This window comes from Brassica rapa, chromosome A03 (assembly GCF_000309985.2).
Source record: "Brassica rapa cultivar Chiifu-401-42 chromosome A03, CAAS_Brap_v3.01, whole genome shotgun sequence".
NCBI lineage: Eukaryota > Viridiplantae > Streptophyta > Magnoliopsida > Brassicales > Brassicaceae > Brassica > Brassica rapa.
Window position 1 is genome coordinate 16,218,519 of NC_024797.2, and position 26,561 is coordinate 16,245,079.

Consider the following 26,561-nt stretch of genomic DNA (forward strand, 5'->3'; position numbering starts at 1 on the left):
ACATTTCTAGATTGACCTTTTCATTGGTGTGCTAAGCAAAAAGGAAAGCCAAGCTACTACTAAGAAATCCCTTATATATTAATTGAGGAACATTTGAAAAGATATAACCTCAATTTTGTATTAATTAAAAGAGGCCCCAATGCATAGGTGGCACTCAATTAGGTAGTCAATTACATTCAATTGAAAAATAAGTAGGTTCACATTCGATTTTTATATGTTGTTAGATACATAAGTTGGTCAAACTATATGATATAATGATATGATATGCTATTTGCTTTCCATAAATAAAACCAACGGATTACCATAAATGACTAATATATATATATATGATAATTAATGATTTTAATAATAAAGATTTGATAACAATTTATATCTCCTCTATCATTTTTTGTTTAATTTTATATTATTAAAATAAATTAAACAATCAAATTAGCTATAAAAGTAAAATTTAGATTTTTTCGTATATGTTATATTTTGAATTTTTAAAAATGACAATAAATGACTAAAACTATTAAAATTATTATGTTAAAAAATAATGATCAATGGTTTAACATTTTTATTATAAGAAGATACACATGATTTTAAAACCATATGAGTAAAAAATATCATTTAATAATAAAATAAATAAATAAATATATATATATATAGATTAAACACTATATACCATAAGATTACATAAATATTTTAATATTAAAACTTTCAATGAATTTGCAAGAACATTGGTAAATTATAAACTTATTAAAGATTTCAGATTGAAAATTTTGTTATCGATGATTTAAATATTTTGTTATTAAACGATAAGAATGATCATAGAACCGTATGATTATAAATTCTTATTTAATAAATAACTATATAAAATATACTATTCTTAGAAAAATAGGTTGGTCTATCTTAATTTATATTACACTTTTTATTAAATTAACTATCTAATTGATAAATAACTTACCAAAAATGTTTTGCACTTTCCTTAAATAAAAGTTACGAAATTACCTAATATGATTAACGTATATGTGAAAATTAATTATTATGAATAATAAATAATTGATAACAATTTTTGTAACTTAGTTCTTTTTTAATTTTATATTACTAAAAGATATTAAAAAATCACATTAAATATATAATAAAAACATTTATATTTTTTCTTATATGTTAAATTTGATTTTTTCAAAACGTCTATAAATTATTAAAAATTTGAAGATCCCCACTCTGAAAATTTTGTGATCAATAGATTATTTTTTTTGTCATAATAAGTTACAAATGATCATAAAATTGTATTAATATGAACTTTTATTTAATATTATAAAAAGATACACATGATTTTAAAACCATATGAGTAAAAAATATCATTTAATAATAAAACATATATATATATAGATTAAACTATATACCATAAGATTACATAAATATTTTAATATTAAAACTTTCAATGAATTTTTAAAAACATTTATAAATTATAAACTTATTAAAGATTTCACATTGAAAATTTTGTTATCGATGATTTAAATATTCAGTTATAAAACGATATGAATGATCATAGAACTGTATGATTATAAATTCTCATTTAATAATTGACTATATAAAATATACTATTCTTAGAAAAATAGGTTGATTCATCTTAACTTACATTATATTTTTTATTAAACTAACTATCGAATTGATAAATAATCTACCAAATTTTTTTTTGCACTTTCCTTAATTAGAAGCTATGAAATTACCTAATATGATTAACGTATATATAAAAATTAATTATTATGAATAATAAATATTTGATAACAATTTTGGTATCTTAGTTTTTTTTTAATTTTATATAATTGAAAGATATTAAAAATCACATTAAATATATAATAAAAACATTTATATTTTTTCTTATATGTTATATTTTGAATTTTTCAAAACGTCTATATATTATTAGAAATTTGAAGATTCCCATTCTGAAAATTTTGTGATCAATAGATTATTTTGTTTGTTATAATAAGTTACAAATGATCATAAAAATATAACACATATGAATTTTTATTTAATAAATATTCAAACTAAATAATATATATATATATATAAATAAATACTAATGATTTAAAGTAATAAGATTGGCTGATCAATTTAGTCGTCTAGTTGAAATCTTTCAAAAGTATGTGAAAGACTAAAGTCAAAGTAAATATAGATTTAGAATAGTAGTTATATTTTACTAACCGAAATACCGAAAAAACCGAACCGAACTGAAACCAACCCGATATCCGGATTGAACACCCCTAATCTAAATGAAGCCAAACTATTGTTTCATTCTCCAAAATATAATAAAAATAATAGCTTAATCCCGCGCAAGGCGCGGGTCTTATCCTAGTGTAAAAGAAAAGGAGAAATGTTTTACTGAAATAATTAAATTCTCAGCAATAATCTTCCTTTTTCCTTTTTCATTTCAGTAATTTCATTATAACAGACAGATAGGCTTCGTAGAGTCATCGGTTACGAATATGAATTTAAGACACTAAATGTTTGACTAAACAGACTTTCCTAAATTAGAAAGTCTCTGTTCTCCACCTCCCGCAGCCGCAAATCGTGGACTGAGAGGAGCTCTTCCAGCTGGCGACCTCGGACTACTCTCTCCTCCTCCTCTGTAATCACTTAAGCTCCGTATATACACTTTCTCCGAAACTCTAGGATTCTGAAAACTCACCACTCTTCTCATCAACTCCACTCCACCCGCAGGCGAGCCTCCCGTTGATCCACCTCCTACGCTGCCAGCGAGCTTAATGCTGTTCACTCTCCTTATCTCTCCTCTGCTCCTCGTGAACATCCCGTCCATCACTTCTCCACTGTCCGCAAACGACGTCGCACGGCTCACTTCCCCTTCCTGGTGCACACAAAATAATAAATTTTATCAAATGTTAATAAACTCTAGACCGTAACTAAACGTTTTAAAAGGATTAGTGCATAGTCGGGTGTTTATTTGATTTTCAAGAAAGCTCTAAAGTTTTATATAGACCAAAAAGAATTAAGAAGAGAGTTTGTTACTGGTTTGAGGTTGAATGATAAGAGAGCAGGAGCTTCTTCATACTCTGCAGCGTCCAAGTCCTGAAGATGAGCTCCTTTAAAGAAGTTAGGCAACACGTATTGCCTAACCGGAACAAGAAACATTATCATCAACGGGAACAAAACACCAGCCACCGGAACCCACGTGATCCCAAAGCAGACCAGCAAGTACCCCGTTTGAAACAAAGTAAACATCGCCATCGTCTTAAACGGCACCGTTTCAACAAACACCGCATGGTTATCCTCGAGAACTCTGCCAAAAAAAAAAACAAGAACCAAAATCCATTATTACAAAACATACTCTTGATTGTATAAGAAAGGTTGATGATGATGATTACTTGAATCTCCTGCTTGGAGCAGTGAAGAGAAGCACAATCCTCTCCCAGAACTGATTCCCTGGGAGGCTTTCAATAGCCATGTAAGCAAAGTAACCCCAAAGAACCGAACTAGGGATCCTTTTGATCAACGGCATCGCTGCAACGCATCCAGCAACCAACATAGCTTGAAGAAAGTTGCTTAGTCTTTGCTCTTTTACTTCCACTGGCAACACATTCTCCACTTCTGTCTCCACATCGAAAACTGCTTCATCAACCAGCGTATCTGCGTTTACTGATCCTAAACCCTTCTGCATTTGTGACTGTTTGAGTCCCTGAATCTGATACCGAGCAAACGGTTCAGTAGACGAGTTTAAAAAAAGTTTGATTATATAATAAACTGATGTAGATGATACACACATACATACCCGAGAAGCTCCTTGGTGTATCAGAGGGCTTTGCATTTGCTGGTAAGCTTCTTCCATGCTTCCGTAGACTTCTCCTAACGTTGCTTTGTTTCTGATGCATTTTCGCGCAGCTGCCACGAGTTTGTTTCGTAGTAACTGCACACATCATCTGGTTTTAAACGACAAGAAGGCCTAACACAGTGAGGTAATAATAACAAACCTGGTGTTTCAGTGTTGCTAAGCTTTTGGTGTGCATTGGTGATTGTGGGATGACACCATTAGATGGAGGGATCCCAAGGAGACCACATAAGATTGTCTACAGAAGAAAGGTTATATTGTAAATTAAACGGCTTAGTCAAGAAAGATAAGAGACTACATGTTTTACCAAGAAGCCTAGAAGAAGCAGATCATAATGAAAAGAAGGTGGCTTCCTCAGGTTAAAATCTTCCTGTTGTGCTAGCTGTGAAGCTACACTATGGTCAAAGTAGTAAAGAACAGCGATCATTGACGCTGGAACCAACGCTAAGATAATGTAAACCACAGGCACATCCAGCATCTCCTGCAAACAGTTTGGTAAAATATGAGCATAAAAGCAATAATAGTAAAAGAGAGTAATGAAACTGATTGAGTACCTTAATGACAGTCCAATTCTGATAAGCACCAGGAGACCATGGATTAGGACTAACGAGACGTCTTGGTATCCCTTGAGGAACACTCTTCCAAGGTATGTATGATACACAAGTCCACACTACCACCATCACTGGCACACCATAGTCTGCTATAAACCCTCTCAACCATTCTGAAAATCACAAGGGGACAAAACTAATATTACATGTTGTGGCTTCGCCCCGAACCTCCTAGTATGAGCACTAAAGGTTCCTTACCAGCACCAAATCTCCAAGACCTTGCTTTACGGCTTTTCAGAGCGGTATAAAGAAGTCCAAAAGACAAAACCAAACCGAACATTCCATTTGCAAACACCCAAGCAGGTTGGAACTGAGCTGAAGTAGGATTTGTTCTTCCAGGGACACCAAACTCATCCACAACGCCCTGTAAAAAAAAAGGGTAAAGAGTTTCAAACATAATGGCAGTGTATAAAGTTTGTGAATGTAAGCTATTGTTACTTACTCTAATGGCTTCTTGCATGAAAAGCATTGCTATCAAGATACCAAAAAGCTCTCCAGCAAGACGTGTAAACCGATTGATAAAGGAGCAAGCGCCTAGTATAGCTAACAAGAACAATAAGAGCCCCGTCCACAAGCAAACCCTTCAAAAGAAAGAAGAGAGATTGAATACTTATTTTGTTGTTATGTAAAAGAGAAAGATTTTGAGTTTTTACCATCCGGTCCACGCAAGAAAGAGATTAGACCCCAAGTCTTGTCTGTTTTTGGCGAAGTTGAACATGAAGGTGTACATTATAACAGTAGGCTCTGCAACACCGAGAATCAACAATGGCTGGCCTCCTATAATGGAATGTGTCACTCCACATAATGCAGTTGAAACTAAGGTTTGAACAGCTGTTATCTTCCCATCTAACCAAGTAGCAAAAAGAAACAAAAACACACAAGTTTACATCTCTCACTAAGATCAAAGATAGTAAGTGTAGGAGCAAGAGTGTGGTTGTTGTACCAGTATCTCTCTCCAGCTGCTCTCCAAATGTAATCACAGGAATGGCGGATGCAAAGAATATGTAAGTTGTTGGTGCCAGAATCCTATTTTTTTTTTTCATAAACTGAGATCAAACTCATCTCTCTCAAGCATTAACAAAAGAAAATGAGAAGATAAATGAATGTTACCTGAATCCAGCTCTGAAACCACTGGTCCAGTCATGTTTGTAGCATCTGACTCTTCCTTTGACGTCATTCTTTATGCCTTGAAAAGGCACAAAGCTCTCTGCCTCTGCCATTTAGATTTGGTGTCCTGCAAAGTTAAAAAAAAAAAATTAGAGTAAGTGAATGGTCAAGACAAAGTACACTATTAACCAAGATTAGAATTCTAAATCCAACTGGTTGAGATTTAATACTTTTGAAGTAGCTAAAACTGTTTTTTTTTTACTTCTGAATGTCACTAGAAGTCTAGAACCAAACTAAACAAAGAAAAGTTAGATACTTTGAATGACTTTATGAAAGTGTACCAAGAAACTCAGATCCAAATATGAATATCTTTGCGGGAAAGCTAAAAGAGAATCCGAAGAGATTTACTAAAAGCGTTGATTGCGGTTGTACAGTAGATTTGATTTGGCAAAAAGGAAAAAACTTTACAATATATTTTTGCTGGAAATCTCAAAAAGAAAAAGCAAAAAGCTGGTGAGAAAAAAAAAGAAACAAAAAGCTAAACAGAGAAGTAAAAGACATGGGATCTAAGCTTGGATTCAAGAATGACTTATAACGAAAAGAAAAAAAAACACTTACCAAAGACAAAACAGGTTAGAACTGCCCAGAAGAAGAAGAAGAAGAAGGAAATGTGCAGCTTGCGTTCTCTGCTCTTGGCCTCTTAAGGAGGGTTGTGTGAGATTTTTTTTAACTGTTGCAGATAAAAAATGTTGAAAGAAGAAAAAGAGTGAGAGTGATGTTGAGATCTTTATGGGAAGAGAGAGAGGAAGAGATGTTTGTCTCTGTGTTTCTGCCTCGGGTTTCAGACAGACACAGCTCGTGATTGGTTGGTACTTTGTACACATTTGTCTAATAACGCGGCATTAACATGTTTCTGTTTCACTCTTTAATTAATGTTTTAATTTAAAATGAATCTCTACCTTTTGTTTAGTCAAGTTGATTCATTATCTCTTCTCTCGACCCAAACAATAACATGTACTTATTTCAAAGAGAATTTGGATTTTGGGACTGACATTTCCTCGGATAGATGATTTGGCATCTTTTTCCACAAAAAGTCCCATTCTTCCTGATAATGACGATTCACAAGATTTATTGGGTTTTGTAATTTTCTTCTAAAAAAATTGGCGATTTTTTTTTCCAATAAATATATCCTTTCTACTAGTGGCAACCTATTTATATGGTAAGAAACAGAGAGAACGTCCATTAATAGAGTGGCTTCATCCATAGATTCCAATGGAATTTTCGAAATATTATTAATTATAAATGATATAAAGATATTTCAAACTTGAGATCTTTTTTTTTGTATGCTTATCTCAACTTTTAAAATATTACATATATTATTTTATTTTATTATTTTTGATTTATAAATTATATAATGTTATTATTTGTTTAATTATACTTTAAATTTTTTTATTGAAAACCCATAGACGAGGGTCGAGGGATGATCTTTAATACGTGTAAAAAGTAATTTGTATTTCTTTAAAGAATATAGGTTAGTCATACGATGAAAGTAGAAGCATTTTCGTTGACAAGAAACACTTAACGTATGCTACACTATCACTATAGCTGACTGAATATACTCTTCTTATAAGACCTGTTTTAGAAACTATATATACTTATCTGATAATCTGTATATATGAGGAGGGATTGTCTTATTATAACTTTTGAAACGTATACGCCACGATGCAAACCTTGATTGTCTTGTCTTCGTGATCATTTGCTCGGGTTTTCCGGGATTAGGGGATGGTGTTTCAATGTTGAGTTCGATGCTTCTCTTCTTCAACTTCAACTTCGATTAGATTGGTTTGTCTTAAGTTGTTCACTGTTTTAGAGTTTTAAACTGTTGATGTGTTTTGTTTCTACTGGGAAAATGTTAAGATTAGTTTCTCTATGAAGAAGATTACTATTCTTGAAAGAGCTGAGATTAGTGTATAACTGCACCAAGTTTGTGACTAATCAAATATAATATATTCGAGGTCTAATGCTTCTACCAACATTCATATCATCAGCATCAATCACCACCAGGAAAACCACGTCCAATACCAAATGAATCATCTGTCATTCCAAATCCGCCACTACGACCACTAAATCTGTCGTAACATTTCATAGAGGGCCAACATGCGAAGACCTCATTTTACAAATGTTCTGATTGTTTTGGTTTAAGTCAGACCAAAATGAGTTCCAAGCCTCAAATACAGTCAGTAAAGAATTTTCTAGTTGAAAAATAAACTTAATTTCATTATAATTTAACCCAAAATCTTGTATTATGAGTAGCTAAAACAATAAACTTCCTCTTGTTGAGGTCCAGGTCACATGATCGGCTTCAACCAAATGCAGGGACCATTTGATTAAAATTTGGAATTGTAAGTATAGCGAAAATGTTTCAGTTTAGGTTAATGTTTAAGTTAATATTTATTACGATCTTCAAAATTGTAGGTGAAAAAGTTTGGATAGAGTGAATGTTCGGTCTTCAAAAGTACATAGAAGAACTAGGGGTTGGCATATGTACCTAAATCAAACCAAACCAAAATTCACCAATGGAAATTCGAAATGTGTTATGTAATAGCTCGAATTGGTAAATTTTTTTAATATAACTCAAAACAGATTAGCAGGACTAACCCATTAATATTACGTTCTCATATCATGCATAATACGACTACGTCACGTTCCCACGTAATGCATAGAAAAATAAAACTAAATACGATGATACAGTCTTTTATTAAATGATGATACACTCTTTACGACATCCCATGTTATGCATATTGCATTCTCTACGTTATTACGTTCTCACGTTATGCACATGACCGTCTAACAGCACGCGTAAGTGGAGCGGTCGAACATGACCCCGAAATATAAAAATAAAAAATTTAAGAATTTTTAAAAATATATAAATAAATTATGGTAAAAACTTTAAAATTTTAGATATAATGCTAAATTTAGAATTTATAATATAAACAATCAGACAAACTTGATAAAATGTACAATTAATAATTATTTTGAACATGGTCTAAAATTAATTTGAAGCGGCCCTGGTTATGCATAATATTAACAATGCATTAATCCATCTATCACTCTCATTCCATGAATCAAATAGTATAATACCATTCCACTTGAATATACAAAAGCTATTTGAGTAAGCCTCTGGCCAGACCAGCGCAGGGGAAGCAAAGACACGTGAATCCAGGCGACGCAATATTACCGGTTCACTCCATGACGTAAAGGCATCAGTTTACGCAAATCAGTCCAACTACTTTCATTAATGAAAGATGTTCAAAATACATTATATAGACTCTCTCTAACCATTTACCATTTACTCAAACTTGGCTGGAGAATGGCATTGGCTTACTCCACCCTAACCTACTGGCTCGTGAACCACCCCTACATCGCCAACTTCACGTGGACCGAAGGTGAAACCTTCGGCTCCACCGTGTTCTTTGTAGCCGTTGTAGTCTCCCTTTACCTCTCCGCAACATTCCTCCTCCGACATGCCGTCGTTTCACTCCCCTCACTCGGTTCCAAAATTCTCAAACCAATCACAGCCGTTCACAGCCTCGTCCTCTGCCTCCTCTCTCTTATCATGGCCGTTGGTTGCACTCTCTCCGTAACCTCAGACCCCACAATGCGCCTTTTCCACACGATTTGTTTTCCCCTTGACGTGAAACCTAAAGGACCGCTCTTCTTCTGGGGTCAAGTCTTCTACCTATCCAAGATCCTCGAGTTCGGAGACACGCTCCTCATCATACTCGGCAAGTCATTCCAACGGCTCTCGTTCCTCCACGTGTACCACCATGCAACGGTTGTGATCTTGTGCTTCACCTGGCTCCGAACCCGCCAGTCAATGTTTCCTGTCGCGCTTGTGACGAACTCGTTGGTTCATGTCGTCATGTACGGTTACTACTTCCTTTGTGCCGTTGGACGGAGACCGAGGTGGAAGAGGTTTGTGACGGAGTTTCAGATTGTGCAGTTTGTTTTCGGGTTCGTGTTATCAGGTTGGATGTTTCCGGAGCATTATTTCGGGTCGGGTTGCTCCGGGGTTTGGACAATATATTTCATGGGTGCGTTTAATGGGTCTCTCTTGGTTCTCTTCTTCAACTTCCGCTCCAAGAACTATGCTAGCAAGAAACAATTAGATAATTATTTTCCAAAAGAAACGATTAAACTGGCTTAGATTGTTGAATATTATGTATTGTCGATCTCTTGTTGTGTTGTTGTTACTTGAAATGATGTTTGTAGTGTTTGAAATTTTTTTTATTATGAATAAGATGACGAAATATATTAATAATGTATTTAGTCAAAAAAAAATATTGAAAATGTAACATTAATCATGAAGTGGCTGATTTCTAGATTCGAAAATTGTTTAATTATGAATAAGATGACATAATATATTGACAATGTAACACTAATAATAAAATAGCTGATTCCTAGATTCAGAAACGTGACATTAAGGTGACTTTTAAGAGTTGCACAATGAGATTTGTCTACTCGTACACCACTAAGTTTGTACCTAATCGAATATTAAATTTAATATATGTAGCTACTAGTTTGTAGTCCAGATTATTTTGAAGGTAATTGTTGGTGTTTACATAAACGATAAAATCATAAAATTCTCAAATACATTACAAACTAACTCTCCATAATACAACAAGAAAACGAGGAAAATAAAATAAGAATAAAGAAACTCCAGCATTTAGCAAGACCTCCAATTCAATAACCAAACATATTGGGATGAAATAGTGTTTTCTTCATTCTGAGGCTTTAAAAATTTAAAATTATTCTCTGTTTCGAGTCTTGGCTTTTAGGGCTTATCAACTAAAGCTGCTTCTACCTCAGACTCGACAACACCATTCCCTTGTCTTTCAGACAATGGAGCAGGGACCACGGTTTCAGAAGCAGCAGTTCCTACAGTGTCTGGATTCACGACAGACTCAGCTGGTGGTTTAATATCAAACCCAGAAACACGCGGTCGCCTATCCCTTCTTTCATACACTGGACTAGGACTACGGCTATAGCTTCTGCTCCGTTTATGACCACTACGCCTAGGGCTACGACTCCTTGAGCGTGACCAGCTCCTGCTACGACTACGGCTATAGCTCCGGCTGCGGCTCCTGCTATAGCTCGGGCTACGACGTGGCCTAACCAAATCAGGACTTCTGCTACGGCTTCTACCTCTTCTGTTATCAAACCGTCCACCACCACGACTAAAGCCTCTACCACCACCACCACCACCACGACCAAAGCCTCGACCATCCATATTATTATTACCAAACCGACCAAATCCACCTCTACCCACATTCATACGACCACCATCAGGACCAGGAAAACCCCGACCACGTCCAAATGAATCATCTCTCATTCCAAATCCGCCACTTCGGCCTCCAAACCCACCGCCACGCCCACCAAACTCACCTGCAGAATCCCAACGGCTACCACCACGGCCAGAGTCAAAACGGTTTACCATGCCTCTTCGGTCCTGATTAAAACCCGGACCACCACCACCACCACCACGCATTGCAATGTCCCTCACTTGAGGCGGTACTTGCTGGTTTGCTCCTTCCAGGACTTTGATCAAATCAGGTGCGTATTTCCAATCTTGCTCTGTAAAGAAAGTGAATGCAACTCCAGTTGCACCAGCTCGACCAGTTCTCCCGATACGATGGACATAGTCTTCAACACCAGTTGGAAAATCGTAGTTGATCACAACTCTGTAGTGGTATAACGCAATCAAAGGTAAGGAAGGTATCTTGATAATAAGCAAGCAAAGAGATATATATAACAAGAACTATTACAACAAACCTTATGTCTTTTATATCGAGCCCCCGGGCAGCAACGTCAGTAGCTATCAACACACACGACTTCCCGCTGCGGAACTGGTTAAGAACCCAATCTCTCTCGCCTTGAGATTTGTCTCCATGGATTACAACAGCACCAAAATTACGTCCAACGCTGCGTGAAAGATGGTCACAAAGCCTCTTTGTGGCACAGAATATTATAACTTTTGAACCTCGTTCTTGCGACCTAAGGATTTGCTCCAAACGCCTCTCCTTCTCCATTTGTGGGACAACTTCAACATACTGCAATAGTAAGCATGGAATTAGTAACCTCATCACCAACTTCTGTAGAAGGAAGTGATAAATAATGGTTTAGATGATCATCACCTGCGTTATCGCCTTGTTTGCAGCCAACTCATCTACGCTGCCTATGTTAACTTGGACAGGGTTCACGAGAAGATCGTTTGCAATTTTCCTAACTTCATTTGGCCAAGTCGCAGTGTACATAAGAGTCTGTCTCCGCGGAGGTATTTCATTCACAATCTTACGGATTTGGGGTTCAAAACCCATGTCAAGCATTCGATCTGCTTCGTCAAGCACAAGGAGGGAAACTTGTTGGAAATCAATCTTCCTCATCTCCAGTATGTCATTTAGGCGCCCAGGAGTTGCCACCACAATATCAGCTCCTCGTTCCAATTCTTGCAATTGAGGACCCTTTGGAGCTCCACCATACAAGCACTGATAACCAAAATATAGATAAGTATCCAAAAAAACAAGGAAGGCTCTATCAGCCATGACGACAAAAGTCAAAAGAGACTCGAATAAAACTCACAGTGCATGATATTCTGGAAGACCGGCCAAACCTAAGGGCTTCATTTTGTATCTGTGTAGCTAGCTCCCGAGTAGGAGCTAAGATCAAAACCGTGGGGCCATTGCGGGGGTCATTACGACAGTGCCTAAGAAGAGTGAAGGCAGGGATCAAGTATCCCAATGTTTTACCAGAACCAGTTTTTGCAATTGCAACTATATCCCTGTTCTGCAGAGCAATTGGCCATGTTTGAGCCTGGATCGGTGTTGGTGATGGAAATCCAGCAGAAAGCAACTGATAAACAAAAAACCATTAACACACAATAATGCTTACAGAACCAAGGCCATTAATAAAGTTCATAATAAAACTGACCTCTCTAAGTAATTCAGGTGGGAGACCACTAGATTCAAACGTGATGAATGGTGCTGGAATGTTCTCACCCTGCACAAGAGCGATAGATTTTTAAAAGTGGCACACAAATTAGAATATATGAGAAAAGCGCAAGGTTTAATACTATTCTAAAATGCTATTACTTATTCCAGTTGAAGTTCGTCCAATCCCACATTCTCAGTAGTTTTATGGACAAACATTCACTGAAACAACAATTGCAAAAAATTACAGCACATTACAGCTTAAAGAACTTAACAGCCAAAGGCAAGCAATCAAAGAATATGAACTTACAGTTACTGTGATTTCATGCTGTTTTCGGTAACTATCAACAGGCGAAAGATGGGGACCATCAGGAGTTGTTACAAAATGAGGCCTTCCTACGGTTGGAAAAGCTGGACCAGCGTGTCCGTATGGTCCATGCCCTGTCTGCCCCATGGCCGGATCAGCATGTGCAGGTGGACCGCCACCTATCCTTATATCCTGCATATTATTTTAAAATGGTTCTTTACCTGAGAAATGACTCCGAGGCAAAGATATTTCACAAGATAAAAAAGATAGGAGAAAGTGATCATCTGCAGCTAACCTCAGGCATTGCTGCAGGATGGCGTGGCTGTGCACCTCTCATCGGCCCTTCCATTCTTGTGTTACCGTAGGAGTCATTTCCAGGTCTAGCTTGTAGATTATTCTCATAGGTATTATTAGATCGGAAAGGGGAAGCATGAGACTTCTGGTGCAACATTTGGTCCATGTGATGTGGAGGCCTAGGTCCAAGCTGCTGGTGAGCCAGATTAGCCCCTGGCTGTTGAAACTGTGTGACTGCAGCAGGGTGTTGAAAGTTTCCTTGAGGTCCACTGTATTGCTGAGTTGCATTTGGTCTTTGTGATGATGCCTTAGCCTCAAAGGCGGTATTTTGAGATGGGGAAGCTTCAGAATTTTGTAAATGGGGTTGTGAAAACCCAGTTTTCTCACCCCTATGGAACTCCTCCCCCTCCCTCTTTGGAGGCATTGAGTTGTACTCTTGCTGGCTCGGAAACTGCTGACCCTGGGGACCCATCTGAGGTGGCGTCTGATGTGAACTTTGAGTCCCTTGTTGTTGCATGTAAGGACGATAACCCATGTACTGTTGTTGTGAATGTGGATACTGATGGCTCAGCTGCTGAGGCATCTGTGAATGCTGGTTCTGCATTGCTTGCTGCTGCTGCTGCTGCTGTGGTGTTGGCTGATACGTCTGTTGAGAAGGATGCCCATGTGGCTGCGGCGCCATAGATTGGCCCTGTGGTTGTGAAAACTGTTGACCTGATTGTTGAGGCATCTGCTGTCCCGGATGCTGCTGCTGCTGCATCATTTGGGGCCTTCCATGTTGAGATGGGAACTGCTGAGGCTGTTGTTGTAAACCATGTTGCTGAGGCACATGACCAACGGGCTTTCCTAGCTCAAGCTGAGCTTGATGTCCTTGTTGTCCTGCGGAAGGTACAGGAATCTGAGCTAGCTTCGGAGGAGCACCAGCTGGCAAAGGTGGAGAAGGTCTTTCGTATTGAGTAACGTTCGTTTCAGGATTCCAGTAATACAAAACGCCGCTGCTTCCATCGATAAGTCCCTTCCATGGTTTGGGAAGAGTGGGATCCTCTGGAGCGTATCGTGGACCAGCAGAAGCTGGAGCTGCTTCTGCCGTAGCCATATGCAAAGGCTCTGCAATCAGAGAAATTCTCATGTTATCATCTTCAAGAGACCTAATTAACCTAAGCTTTGACACTATGATTCATCAACGAGATAGTTAATCTAGGCTAACGTGCACAAAATCAAATCATTCAACAATCGATTAACATCATCTGCTTTCCACGAGACTATAACACAAGACATGCCGATAAATCCAACAATCGCCGATTAGATTTAGAGTTTGAGAGATACACTTACATCGACGGCGACGCCTGTGCGATGCAAAGAAGACGAATTTCTCCGGTGTCAACCAGAGAGATGACGTCGCTGCAAGCGAGAGACTATAGTAGAGACAAGGAGCTGGGTTTCGGCGTCTTGATTGAAGTAGTGAGGCTGGGGTTCACGAAAGAGAGAGAATAAGAAAAGCGTACGACGTCGTACTCGAGAGTTTTAATACGACAGTGTTTAATAGAACTTTGGGTAAATCTTTACTTGGGCCCAGCCCAAACGAAAATAAAAGTCAGCAATTTTCAAAGATCTTTATATTTCTTTTTAACAATACTCCAATTAAAAAATATTAATATAGTTGAAAACAAGAAAAAAGAGAGAAAATTAAAAATGTTGTAAAAAAAGAGAGAAAATTAAACATATAAACTAATCATTAAGAATCGATAAAAATAATTAATTTACCATCTAAAATCAAATATACAAATTATGAAAGAAAATTAATAACAAGATTTAAACTTACCAATAAAATTAACTTTTTTTTTTACTTGCGGATACAAGAGAAATGTTGCAACAAACAAAGGATAAACTGCTCTGAATCAGCTCAAATCAAACCAGATGAGATCAACTCACTTGGTAAATCTCCATGTCTGAGTGTTTATAATCAAAGAAATCATAAATGCGAGAAATAATGTATGTACAAGCTTAAAAATAGCATATTAAACTGAGTAAAGTAGATCCCTCATCTACCATCAATATGCCAAACCTTTCTTCACTAGCCTGACTTGCGAGATACTCTCATGGCAAAGGCTCCTGCGAGTCTCCAAGACGAGACAAGTGCAAGTAAGCATCAGTCCCTGCACGTGTCAACAACAAACATACATCAAAGTTGATCTCAAATATGAAAGGATATGATCTCAAATATGAAATGGAATAAGCATTAGACTCGCCGTATCCTTCCATGGATATGATCTGCAAATCTCCACCAAAATAGCGAGCATACAAGCGACTAATAGGCAGACCATAACCATAACCAGCCATAGTCAGGGGAACATCAGCGGTTCCCAAGTCCACATCTTCTTCAAGTGGGTTTCTTGCAGTGCTGTAGAGGTAAGTGAATATTTTGGGGAGACCGCTTCTCGGTATACCTCCACCTTCATCTGAGACCTATTATAGATTAACCCACAACAATGATCAGCTCAAACTGCTGCAACAAAAAAGATTGAAAAGCGTAGCAGAGAGGGAAACAACAAACCTTTATCGTAACATCTTCGATTCCATCAGCAACAATGATACGGATTGGTGGTGCAACCCTATCAGAGTCAACAAACCGCTCTTGGACAGCACGGAGAGAGTTTTTGACTAGCTCATACACCATAAGATGCAAATGGGTCGGAACATACCTATGAAAAGGAGTATCAAAACACCATTGTTGGCTATGTGAAAACAAAAGCTAGAGAATGAATCCAAGAAGAGAACAAGAACTCACGGAAAGGTGAAACTTGGATCGCCATATATGTTTATCTCCGGAGCAGAACCATACTCTCTGAAACAAATTGACCTTGCATCTTCACTAGCATTCCTTGCCACCTCCATAGGAGACATCTTGGTGTGTATGTAACCCACAGTATGAAGTGGTGGGTTTGGATTATGCAACTCAACATGCTGCCCTGAGAATTTTCATTACAACATCAAACAGTATTAACACAAACGAAGATTTTTCAGTTAAGTAATTAAAAAAAAAACAAGTCTTACCGATAAGCATACGGATCCCTATACGTGACAAGTAGAAGCGATCAAGAAACTGATGAATCTCATCAAGTTTTTCGTAGAGTTTCATTCCTTTCTTCAGCTGGTTAACACCCAGAGCCATCATGGGAACCACGTTGTTGTGCCTTACTTTAACAGCCTTAATCATCTGAGTGAACTCTTTCTCATCAGCAGTATCCTTGATCTCAGGAAACGCTCTCATGTCCCTGAATGACTCCACATACCAATCCCTCACCTACAAAACAAAACAAAACAGCACAGTTAGAATGAAAATGAGAGAATAATTCAACACAATACATCACTCCACAAAAAGATATTTTAAGATTATTTAGGTGTCAAAGTTGCCAAATCTTATGTCATTCCAGAGACCGTTGAGATCGCACATCGGAAGTTTAAATAGATAACAATAATATATTTAAAAAAATTGGACTAATCCACTCATGGCCAATTCATGGCCAATTAGTTTTAAGTTGGAAGCCGTAGAACCTGTCAAAAAATGGTTTATCACAGTCTAAAAAATGAACCTATAAGAGCCATCAACTCGAGAGATCGTGTCGAAAAACAACACTAAACACTTAAATCAATTAGTAATTGTCGATTGGTTTTGAGTTGGAAGTCCGTAAAACTTAACAGAAATTACATACAAAGCTGAACGGAATCACTCGCAAACAAAACGGTTCTAAGGATCTCCAGAATCAATTGACCCACTCACTAATAACTAAACCGTAAACCGGAATAAACCGGAACCTCCGAAGCATACCTTCAAGACGGCAGGTTTCTCAGAGAGGCCATAAGGCAGCGTCTCGAGTTCGATCGCACGCCTCGCGATCCGAATCGGAAGCTCCTTGTGAAGAAACTGCGCGGAGATCAGGAGGTTTCTCTCAGTGGGAGTGGAACCGAACTCCATCATGTACCTGAGGCTCACGCCCGTCTGCTTCATGCATCCCCATCTGTGAACGTCCTCGATCAAGCTCTTCGAAAACATCTCGCTAGCCTTCTTCACCGCCATCCTTCGTCGTCGCCGTCGCACTCCACTGTTATCATCAACCCGCGAAGATGATTGGATAACGAGAGAACAGAGAGGATTGGGTTTAAGATGGGCACATGATAGATGATAATAAATACTCTTTTAATTTGTAATTTTTGATTAATGATATTTACTGAAAGGTTGTGTTGTGTTTCCCGCTAATTCAATGGATTAGGATTTACTGTAGCGAGTGGATTGAGTGATCGTGTGGTTCTGGTTATTCTGGAATATTATTTTAGATTATTATTTACCTTTTTTGAGGTTAAAGTCTTTGTTATATTATTATTCTTTTGGGTCAAGAACTCAAGATTAAAGTCTTTTTTATATGACAAATTTGCCGTCAAAAAATATGTCAACATTATGTTGTTAAGTAAAAAGGGAATTGCACACACAAATTTCAAAAAGAAAAAAAAAACTATTTTGGTTAAATTGTCATGATTATTTTGTGAGATAAATTTCCCAAAAACATTTTAAAACATGATACACACCTTTTGATTGTATTATCTTATGTGGAAATTAGAGAAGAAGCACACTACAAAAGGCTTCTGGCCCGTTCTTCTCTTATAAGCCCAACACTTTATTGGTGTGTGTGTGTTTTTAATAGCATATACCACTATTTAATGTATTATAGATTAAATACAAATATTTTTTTAAAAAATTATTAGTTATTAAAATAAAAATCCAATGTAAAATAATATTTTTTTAATTATTTTTTTAAATCACATTCATTAAGGAAACATATGAGTAGATTATTAATTTCATGTAGCCAAGTTTTGTAGGCAATTAGTGTTCGGCTAAACTCATAAGCATTCCACGTAGAGAAGTTGGAATTTGTAAGTGTTGTTTATTTTGGAACAACAAACGAGTTGGTGTTTGACTTCAATATCTATCTCACCAACTTCGTGAATCTTTCAATGGCTAATTTGTTTTTTTACACTAACTACTGTTAATATCACGTTGACCTCATTTAACATATTCAGACTTTGTTCATTCTCCATGTGCATGAGTTCATCTTTGACTTGTTCGGACTAGAGGATTTGTTTCTGAATTCCATTTCACTTGTGGAATATATCATATGGTCATTGAAGACCAATGTTTCACATATCAATAAATAAACTACACTACTTTGTTTTTTGTTATCTTTACCGACGATTGATGCACAAATACACACATGTTAATCGTTGCAAAGTTAGTTTCGACATCAACTATTGTTGTATAATTCCTATTTGAATAAAAAAGACAAAGAGATTCCAAAAGGCATGAATGGTTTGTGTGACTAATTTGAAGAGATATTTCACTAGTTTGACCAGAGCATAATTAACTAATTGTTATTGTATATTAATTCCAGTAGAGAAAACAAATCACTCATCTTATTTATTGATGCTTTCACACTTCCATTGTCATTGTTTCAAAAGTCATTTTAAATAGTATTTTTGTTGATAGTCATCTTACATAAGAAATCATTTTTAGAAGAAACTTATATATAACGCAAAACCCAAAGAAATTAAAGCAATTTTAAGTGACATAAAATGAGGTTAGTGAAAAATGTATGTCTTTAAACAAACTTTTAGAGAAAAGATGAAAAGAATAATAATACTTTACGGAACACTTGTGTTCTCCACTTTGGAGGAAATTAAATTGTTTAGAATATAAGTTTGAAGCTTTTTATAATCCTAAATAATACTTTATGTTCTCCATTAGCTTAATTCTCTCTCATATTATATATAACTTCACATATTTGCGTTCACATTTAACATTCCATGGTGTGGGTCAATAAATTTATATGTAATATAAAGTACATTGAGATTAATTAGTATTAGAAGCTTCCAACCAGAAATTTCACTAATGCAATACATGTTTAGTACTTACCAACTCTTTAATATAAGTCATCCCATATATTCAACAAATAAAAGGAGTATATTATTATGATCATATTTTTGGATGCTTATCGTGTATGTCAAACAGATTTAATAATTTATTTTGGTTGGTTCATAAAATAATGTAATGATATACTATGCATATTAGTAGATATTTATACATGCAATTTTCCACCCTCATATATACATGTACATAATAATAACACTGTCATAGATACATATATGTTTTAGGAATTTGTCTTGGATGATTTATTACATTCTCAGATATTTCAAAAAAAAAAATTTAACATGGTTTCAACATTGTGAGTTTTATCATCACCTGGTCATTCTTAATTGTATGTTTACGATTGTTTCCATACTGGTTTTGGCATGAATATTGTTTGGTTTTGTGAATTTGCTAAGCTCCTAATTATGTATTAATTGTGTCTCTATACCAAAATGTTGCCGCAAATAAAACATGATAAAATGTAATGTAGAGAGACCGGATTTGAAAGATATTGGATTTTTTAAATCCGCATACGGTCGTGTATTTCAAATAGCAATAATAAAGTGTAAAAAAAAAAGAGAAAAGTACATATTTTTTCAAAGTAAGTAATATAATTGTCAAAGGAGTCGTTTATTTAGTCCACTTCAAATCAATTGATAATGGAATTCTACTTCCCTGCATTTTCTTCAACACAAATTTTATTCCAAATTAAGGGATTTCTTATTTTGTGGCCTTTTGTCCAACTGAGTCATATCCCGATTGTTATAAGCGTGGCTAGCGCATAATTTTCATTTTGGTTCATCTAGAATTCTAGATTCATGGTTAATGTCTATCTTTTTCTTAGGAGTCACTCTGGAAACTGTAGGATCAAACGTGTTTTCATTTTAAACTATTTCTTCTAGTGTTGTTTTGTTAAATTTATCTTCTCATTTTTTCTTCCAAAATATGCAGTTTTATATGTTCACATTAGTTTCGGTTTTGTTGAAGTACTTACGTCTTAGTTTGTATAGATAAAGCATTTTACTTACTCTATGATTAAACTTCTTGGACTTGTTTAGTACATTCTTGACCATATAACATGTTAAATTGCGGCGAAATTACAAAGAAAAAGTGTAACGTTTTAATGAATTATTATACAAGATATATACATGGATGTATGAGAGCGTCCTTGTGTTGTTCTAACTGATTCATTTGGATTTGTGCCTCTACTAATGATGCCCACAGGAATTTGTTGCCACATTGTTTATTGATTCACAAATTTTGGCCTAATAACATAACTTATGAAAACCAAGTATACATTATTACCTCTTTATTTTAATTATTTTAATCATTTTCATTAGTTAGATTATGATATCGACCAACCAATCATGATTAGACATCAAGGCTTACAAGTCTTGCAAGAAAAGGATATATTTCAGTCTTTCGGGTGTACGTGGCCTCGTGCTGATATGCCCAATCCATTGGCTGCGATAATTCTCTTATAAAAATATATTATCTGGTATTTAAAAGGTTCTTTACAGTTTCCCGTTTCTACTTACCCCGAATTGGAGACCGATGTAAAGGATGTTAAGAATCAAAATATTATGGATGCAGATCATCACAATCAGTTGTGTCAGAGGTAGCTTTTTTATAGGCAGAGATATAGCTGGTAATAAAATTTTATTCGTCCATAAGTAACAATTTGGCTGTTTTGTACCCAAAAAAAAAACAATTTGACTGTCTAAGTTTTAGATATCATAGTTTTTCCTAACTTTTGAAACTTGCAAAAATGATTCTATATTGAAACTAAAGTAATTAAGGATTTTTGACTAACTAAAATATTTTCATATTCTTAGATACCACAAATAGAAAGGAAAGAGTAATATTATGTTCATAAGGTAGCAAGGACTATTATTTTAAAGAAGGATGTGGTTCCCTTAAAGAAAGACATGTGTGGAGCTAAAACAAATTAATTATTTCTACATACATGTCTCAATTATATTCTGTGTGTTTTATAGTTGCGACTTGTGAGTGTGTATCAAGTCATTTACACTTCACTCACTTTGTAGTGACAACACGTGATGTACGTGCCACCTAAGTTCTTTATTTATAATAATGTTTAGATGTCTTCTAAACAATATGAAAGCCATCAAATTCAGAATGTGCATTTTTTTGCTGAAATTTTAAATTGATTATCAACAAAGAAAAAAATGTTACAGACAACAACTGAGGTTTATGCTTTCAATATGAAAGAAAAAAAACATATGAAAAGAAACAATGAGGTTGGAGCTTAAGAATTACTGGTCCTGCCAAGCCAATGTTGCATCATGGTACTATAAAACGCTGGCTTACGGTTCCTTAGTGAAGAAATCCTGTTCCTGATAGCCATCAAATTCAGAATGTGCATATTAGTAGATATTCCTATTTGGTTTTTGTGGCAATGCAGAATATCAGAATTTTCATATACCATCATCTAAGCGATCGTTATGTTCAGTTTCGTATTATATGGTTTTGGTTGAAGTTTAATGTAATGCAATTATTTGAGAAAAAAAGTTAACTAGGCGATCGTGATTCGTGTATATGAATAAACCGCTTGTTATACCTATATCTTAAAGATTAAACCATTGGGTTTGATAAGCAAAACGAGTTGACATATTGCCAAGTTGACAAGCTGATGCATTAGTAATTAGTTAGGCGTCGTATGCTTGTAGCTTTGAATTTTGTACTTAAATGTACAAGAAACTGTAGTGAATGATATTTAACTAATTACAACAATTAATATAGTTGCTTCGAGCGTGGCTGCGGAGGCCGGAAGGTATTTTTAGAGAGTGGTTCTGTTTTTAATAATTATCGATTAATATCGTGTATTACGTTATATACGTTTGTCGGAATAAGCCAGGCTAAGGTAAAATGTTTTTTAAAAGAATCATCAGCTCTGCAAAGAGCCTAGCAAGCCAACAATCCGCCACTACGTATATAAATTCCTATTAACTTAACATGAATCACAATCATTTTAAATACAAAATTAGAGGAATCAAAAATTATAAAATAAAGTTTTTTTCAAAAAAAAATTAATTATATAATAAAGTTTTTTCATGCAATTTTTTCCAACTACTATAAAGACTCTTTGTCTTATTTCGTAATAGTTTATGTTTTTAATTTGAAAGATGTTAGTCCCAAAAAGAATTATATAATAAATTATAGGTATTCAATTTTATAATTTTCTTAAAATGTGAAATATCCCTCGTTAATAAACTAATTCAATATATTGATTTTGCAAAATATTTAGGATCGAACTTGAAATCTCACCGGTAGTTTCCCTTTTATGCATCGTCAATATTAAAACATAAAAAGAGTGAGTTTGAGTTTTTAAAAAGTTTACAAACAGAATTCGAACGTATTTAATAATAAATAAATAAAACACAGTTCCTATATTACGGCTGTATAGTCCCTTCTTCGCACTTGTTCCAAATAATTTTAAAAATAAAAACAAAAATTGAAAACTATCATCTTTTCTCTTCTATAAAACCCACAACTTCTTACTTTCTTGTGCATCCATAACTCATCCTTTCTCTATCTACAAATAACTCCAAAAATATCAATCTCTCTCTCTTCACAAAACCACATAAAAAGGGTAGAAAGTCTCAATCTCTTAGCTCAAGAATCTCCTTTTTGTGGGTCTCTTCTGTTCATCAATGGATGAGAAAGGAAGAAGCTTCAAGAACAACAACATGGAAGACGAAATGGACCTGAAGAGAGGTCCATGGACAGCTGAAGAAGACTTTAAGCTCACCAATTACATTGCTACTCATGGAGAAGGTCGATGGAACTCTCTTTCTCGTTGTGCAGGTATGATTCATTTCATGTATACCTACAATATATATATATATATGTGTGTGTGTATGTATGTTCTACTTCTATGCGCATCCTTTTGGCTAAAAGAGCCCAAGGACAAGTTGCATGACATAATTGATTTGTTCACTTTATGTTCAATCATTTTCATGATTCAATCACGATGTGTGATTGTTTTTTTTTAGGTTGCCCATTTTCCATTTTTAAAGAGTTTTTTTCATAGATGAAAAGACCCTTCATAGTTCATAGGTATGAATCAAAAAGTGCATACCTCTCATGTTTCTTTGTTTTTCTCTTTCTTATTTCAAAAAATAATTTCATTCGAATAAATCAAATATTGATGAATTTAGTGAGATGTTTTTAGCAATGGGTTTCAATTATCAACTATCTCAGTTTTGAACAAAATATCCAAATTTGGTTATTGAAAAAGGTGAAAAAGAAAGAGGAACTAATGGGAATTAATGATCATCATCTATATGGGGAGAGCACTAACTCAATGGAAGAAAGCTTGAAGAAAAAGACCCTTTAGGACAATTTGCATTTTGCATCATAGTATAGTATACGGTCCATCTTTTTGTTGTTGGGAGTTTCTATATAACTTTACCAAATATGAGACGTTATTCTAAAGAGTTTATTCCGTATGAAAATCATCATAATACGTATACATGACCGGCCGGTAATTAATCATATATACTTTTGCCATTGAAACAGGACTCCAACGAACTGGTAAAAGCTGTAGACTACGGTGGTTAAACTATCTCCGCCCTGACGTCCGCCGTGGAAACATTACCCTCGAAGAACAACTCTTGATCCTCGAACTTCATTCCCGTTGGGGAAATCGGTATGTTCTAAATGATTGAACAATAGTATTGTTTTGTATCGTTTAATTTCATGAGCTATAAAGATCTCTTAAATCACATAGGTATTTCATTCAAAATATAAATTACATATGTATCGTTTTAAGTTCGTTTTCCACACAAATAAAGTTGAAAGCAGTTAATTTAATTTGTATATGTGTGTGTTTTACAATGAATAGATGGTCAAAAATCGCCCAGTATCTACCGGGAAGAACAGACAATGAGATCAAGAACTATTGGAGAACGCGAGTGCAAAAACATGCAAAACAGCTTAAATGCGATGTCAACAGCCAACAATTCAAAGACACGATGAAGTATATGTGGATGCCTCGGCTTGTCGAGAGGATCCAATCTGCCGCCGCATCATTAACCTCGACCACAGGATCAGCCACTACGTCATCATGCATCACAACTTCCAACAATGAATTCATGACGTATGATTACAACAATAACAACTTCATCGGAGAACGACTTGGTGTAATGAACAACAACGATTATATCACGCCGGAAAACTCCAGCGTGGCAGTGTCTCCGGTGTCAGACTTGACGGATTACTACAACGCTCCAAAACCGAACCCGGATCAGAATTTGGTGGGTCCACAAATGTTACCGGATAATTATTTCGATTATTCTGGATTACTAGACGAAGATTTAACAGCTACGCATGAGCAGAGTAACCTCGACTGGTTTGAAAATATTGATGAAGTTGTTTCTTCTTCTTCAGAGAGTTTATGGAACATTGGAGAAAGTGATGAAGACTTCTGGTTTTGTCAGCAGCAACAACAGTTCAACAATAATAACGACTTCTGAATACAAATTAAAACACACTAGAGTCTTTTAAGTATGTAAAAGGTATTTGTTCAAGGGAGTAATTAAGGATAAGGACTGTGTTTACGATAATTAATTATGATATATGATCAGCTTTTTTATTCCAAGCTTGATCATATACCATGGGCGTTTAACAAATCGCTTAATTTGATTAGTTTTTTTTTGGGGTGGGGATTGTAATGATATTTTCTGGATAACTCATAAGTATGGATGAAGATTATTTTATGATTTATTTTAAGATAACAAAGAAGTCATCAGTGCTATACATACTTTAAACTTAAATAATCGAAATTGTTTTCACACTATAGATTGAGTGATTTCCTCAATGGAAGCATATAATTCATTATTCATTTAATTACTAATATCTCAACGACGTAAGCTCATTATTGGTTCCATCTTATTATGTACTTAACCCCAAGATATGACACAAACAAATAAAACAACACACCAGAAAATATTCTTAAAAGATATATAATCCAAAAACTATTATTGCTTTTTGGTAAGTAAGTCTATGGGGCATGTACATGGAAAGAAAAAGAGTTAGTGTGTGGGAAAGCCTTTCTTTGGGTTCAAAAGAACATTTAAAATTTGAATGTTAACACCACTTGGCGAATGATCGTTGGCTCTGATCTAGGCTTTGCGTTTAAGGTGGATACTATGAGTTTTATTCATTGAAAAGTTAATTGTTTGTTGAAATATATGCTAAATTAGTGATGATAACCCACCACTAAATATGTCCAAAAGCCTTAATTAATTATTGGAAACCGCATTATTGTACGGACCGTTGCACCATTATCCAGACAAAACCGTGTTCTGCAACACATATTATTGCTTAAAGGATCAATCGTCTTGACCCACATGAACTAATTAATTCTATCCACTCAAACAAACCACTACACTATGCATTTCTTGCTTTGATCACACCATTAACAGTGGTAAATAGTAACACTACGCCCCTTGTGAGTGTAGTTATATACATTATTGTGTTGGAATATGAATCTAGTTAAACAAAATTGATGAGAATCAAGATAACAGGATAATATACTTTGACAAGAAATCCAATTAACATAAATGTTTAATTGGATACGGTATCTACGTAAGCTTGCAATCAAACATGAAGTGTGAGCCGTTAAAAAAACTTTAGTCCAAGTCGTTTTAGTTCTATACACCAACTTGGTCCTTTAAGCATTAAAGCTGTCCTCATTTTTTCCTATCGAGTGGAATATCTTCTAAACTCAAATATTGATTTCACACACGTATTACATAAGATTTACATGTTGCACATCTTATGGATATGACACGTGATGGAATTGAGAAAAGGCATGTGATTAAAGTAGCTAGTGAAGGAGAGGGAAGACTTAGAAGGTTGTGGCGGCTAAGAGAATGAAATTTCGTAGGAGGTATGGTATAGTGAGCAAGCAAGCCGACGCCTAAAAGGCAGGTCAAGATCCATAGTGGTCCCAAAATATGAAGATCTATATTCACCAGCAAAATCTTTATCAAACTTTATCCAAAATGACTCATAGATTGAAATCTTGATGCTACCAAGACTTAGTTGAACTAAGTTAGTTCTGATAGCTACACATATATCGATGAAAATTGGACTAGTTGTTTGCACAACGTGCTTGGCTTCTCATAGCATAAGATTTTGGAATGCAATATTTTCCATTTCTTTGTGTGGAGCATAATACATAGTGGTTTCAGACAAAAAAAGGAAATTATTATTAACTTTTCAGAAGGCAAACTTTTCAACTTTCGTATGTGGCTACGTACTTTGTTCTTACACCACACAATAAATATTCAATATTTTAAAATAATTTTTCTGCAACAAAAACGTTAAAGTTTCGCTGAGACTTGAGAGGCCACGAAAAAACTAGCTATATAACCTAAACTACCCAAGGCAAGACCACTAACATGTAACATATAAATTTGACATTATATAATGTTAGTATATT

General features: G+C 35.3%; 5 protein-coding genes across 8 annotated transcripts; 2 read left to right on the plus strand and 3 right to left on the minus strand.

Annotated features, from left to right (window-relative positions):
* Positions 1-2,345: 2,345 nt before the first annotated feature.
* Positions 2,346-6,398, minus strand: LOC103859158 (probable boron transporter 3). Of its 3 annotated transcripts, none has more exons than XM_009136649.3 (13): positions 6,163-6,398; positions 5,548-5,671; positions 5,381-5,463; positions 5,091-5,283; positions 4,880-5,018; positions 4,636-4,801; positions 4,384-4,550; positions 4,137-4,310; positions 3,972-4,067; positions 3,773-3,907; positions 3,369-3,685; positions 3,013-3,283; positions 2,346-2,851 (listed from the first exon to the last, which is right to left on the minus strand). In XM_009136649.3, the coding sequence occupies exons 2-13, from the start codon at positions 5,655-5,657 to the stop codon at positions 2,498-2,500; spliced, it is 2,205 nt and encodes a 734-aa protein (XP_009134897.1). In that variant the 5' UTR covers positions 5,658-5,671; positions 6,163-6,398; the 3' UTR covers positions 2,346-2,497. The 3 variants fall into 3 exon arrangements, with proteins under 3 accessions (XP_009134897.1, XP_018513599.1, XP_009134898.1); XM_018658083.2 differs by lacking the exon at positions 6,163-6,398 and adding an exon at positions 5,886-5,910; XM_009136650.3 differs by lacking the exon at positions 6,163-6,398 and adding an exon at positions 5,775-5,831.
* Positions 6,399-6,726: 328 nt separating this feature from the next.
* Positions 6,727-10,242, plus strand: LOC103859159 (elongation of fatty acids protein 3-like). The gene has a single exon (XM_033287058.1). The coding sequence runs from the start codon at positions 8,843-8,845 to the stop codon at positions 9,749-9,751; it is 909 nt and encodes a 302-aa protein (XP_033142949.1). The 5' UTR covers positions 6,727-8,842; the 3' UTR covers positions 9,752-10,242.
* Positions 10,146-14,654, minus strand: LOC103859161 (DEAD-box ATP-dependent RNA helicase 40). The gene is made up of 8 exons (XM_009136654.3): positions 14,464-14,654; positions 13,133-14,238; positions 12,841-13,029; positions 12,532-12,600; positions 12,184-12,453; positions 11,739-12,089; positions 11,377-11,654; positions 10,146-11,285 (listed from the first exon to the last, which is right to left on the minus strand). The coding sequence occupies exons 2-8, from the start codon at positions 14,225-14,227 to the stop codon at positions 10,379-10,381; spliced, it is 3,159 nt and encodes a 1,052-aa protein (XP_009134902.1). The 5' UTR covers positions 14,228-14,238; positions 14,464-14,654; the 3' UTR covers positions 10,146-10,378.
* A 291-nt stretch (positions 14,655-14,945) lies between these two features.
* LOC103859160 (pyruvate dehydrogenase (acetyl-transferring) kinase, mitochondrial) lies at positions 14,946-17,313 on the minus strand. The gene is made up of 6 exons (XM_009136653.3): positions 16,961-17,313; positions 16,186-16,435; positions 15,920-16,100; positions 15,686-15,833; positions 15,381-15,597; positions 14,946-15,287 (listed from the first exon to the last, which is right to left on the minus strand). Exons 1-6 carry the CDS (start codon positions 17,207-17,209, stop codon positions 15,229-15,231), a joined length of 1,104 nt encoding a protein of 367 aa, XP_009134901.1. The 5' UTR covers positions 17,210-17,313; the 3' UTR covers positions 14,946-15,228.
* A 245-nt stretch (positions 17,314-17,558) lies between these two features.
* LOC103859162 (transcription factor MYB108) lies at positions 17,559-24,838 on the plus strand. Of its 2 annotated transcripts, XM_009136656.3 has the most exons (4): positions 17,559-22,918; positions 23,633-23,762; positions 23,958-24,369; positions 24,503-24,838. In XM_009136656.3, the coding sequence occupies exons 1-4, from the start codon at positions 22,765-22,767 to the stop codon at positions 24,617-24,619; spliced, it is 813 nt and encodes a 270-aa protein (XP_009134904.1). In that variant the 5' UTR covers positions 17,559-22,764; the 3' UTR covers positions 24,620-24,838. The 2 variants fall into 2 exon arrangements, with proteins under 2 accessions (XP_009134904.1, XP_009134903.1); XM_009136655.3 differs by having other exon boundaries at positions 23,958-24,838.
* The last annotated feature ends 1,723 nt before the right edge of the window (positions 24,839-26,561 follow it).

Excerpts from the sequence above, each read along its gene's own strand:
- LOC103859158 (XM_009136649.3), bottom strand. The coding sequence starts at position 5,657 with ATGGCAGAGGCAGAGAGCTTTGTGCCTTTTCAAGGCATAAAGAATGAC. Across the intron at positions 5,464-5,547 it reads GGTTTCAGAGCTGGATTCAG|GATTCTGGCACCAACAACTT; the intron begins GTAACATTCATT and ends AAAAAAAAATAG. Across the intron at positions 4,068-4,136 it reads TGCTTCTTCTAGGCTTCTTG|ACAATCTTATGTGGTCTCCT; the intron begins GTAAAACATGTA and ends TTTCTTCTGTAG.
- LOC103859159 (XM_033287058.1), top strand. The coding sequence starts at position 8,843 with ATGAAAGATGTTCAAAATACATTATATAGACTCTCTCTAACCATTTAC.
- LOC103859161 (XM_009136654.3), bottom strand. The coding sequence starts at position 14,227 with ATGGCTACGGCAGAAGCAGCTCCAGCTTCTGCTGGTCCACGATACGCT. Across the intron at positions 12,601-12,840 it reads AGCATGAAATCACAGTAACT|GGTGAGAACATTCCAGCACC; the intron begins GTAAGTTCATAT and ends GCTCTTGTGCAG. Across the intron at positions 12,454-12,531 it reads CACCTGAATTACTTAGAGAG|TTGCTTTCTGCTGGATTTCC; the intron begins GTCAGTTTTATT and ends TTTGTTTATCAG.
- LOC103859160 (XM_009136653.3), bottom strand. The coding sequence starts at position 17,209 with ATGGCGGTGAAGAAGGCTAGCGAGATGTTTTCGAAGAGCTTGATCGAG. Across the intron at positions 15,834-15,919 it reads GATCCAAGTTTCACCTTTCC|GTATGTTCCGACCCATTTGC; the intron begins GTGAGTTCTTGT and ends TCCTTTTCATAG. Across the intron at positions 15,288-15,380 it reads CATATCCATGGAAGGATACG|GGACTGATGCTTACTTGCAC; the intron begins GCGAGTCTAATG and ends TGACACGTGCAG.
- LOC103859162 (XM_009136655.3), top strand. The coding sequence starts at position 22,765 with ATGGATGAGAAAGGAAGAAGCTTCAAGAACAACAACATGGAAGACGAA. Across the intron at positions 22,919-23,632 it reads CTCTCTTTCTCGTTGTGCAG|GACTCCAACGAACTGGTAAA; the intron begins GTATGATTCATT and ends CCATTGAAACAG. Across the intron at positions 23,763-23,957 it reads CATTCCCGTTGGGGAAATCG|ATGGTCAAAAATCGCCCAGT; the intron begins GTATGTTCTAAA and ends TACAATGAATAG.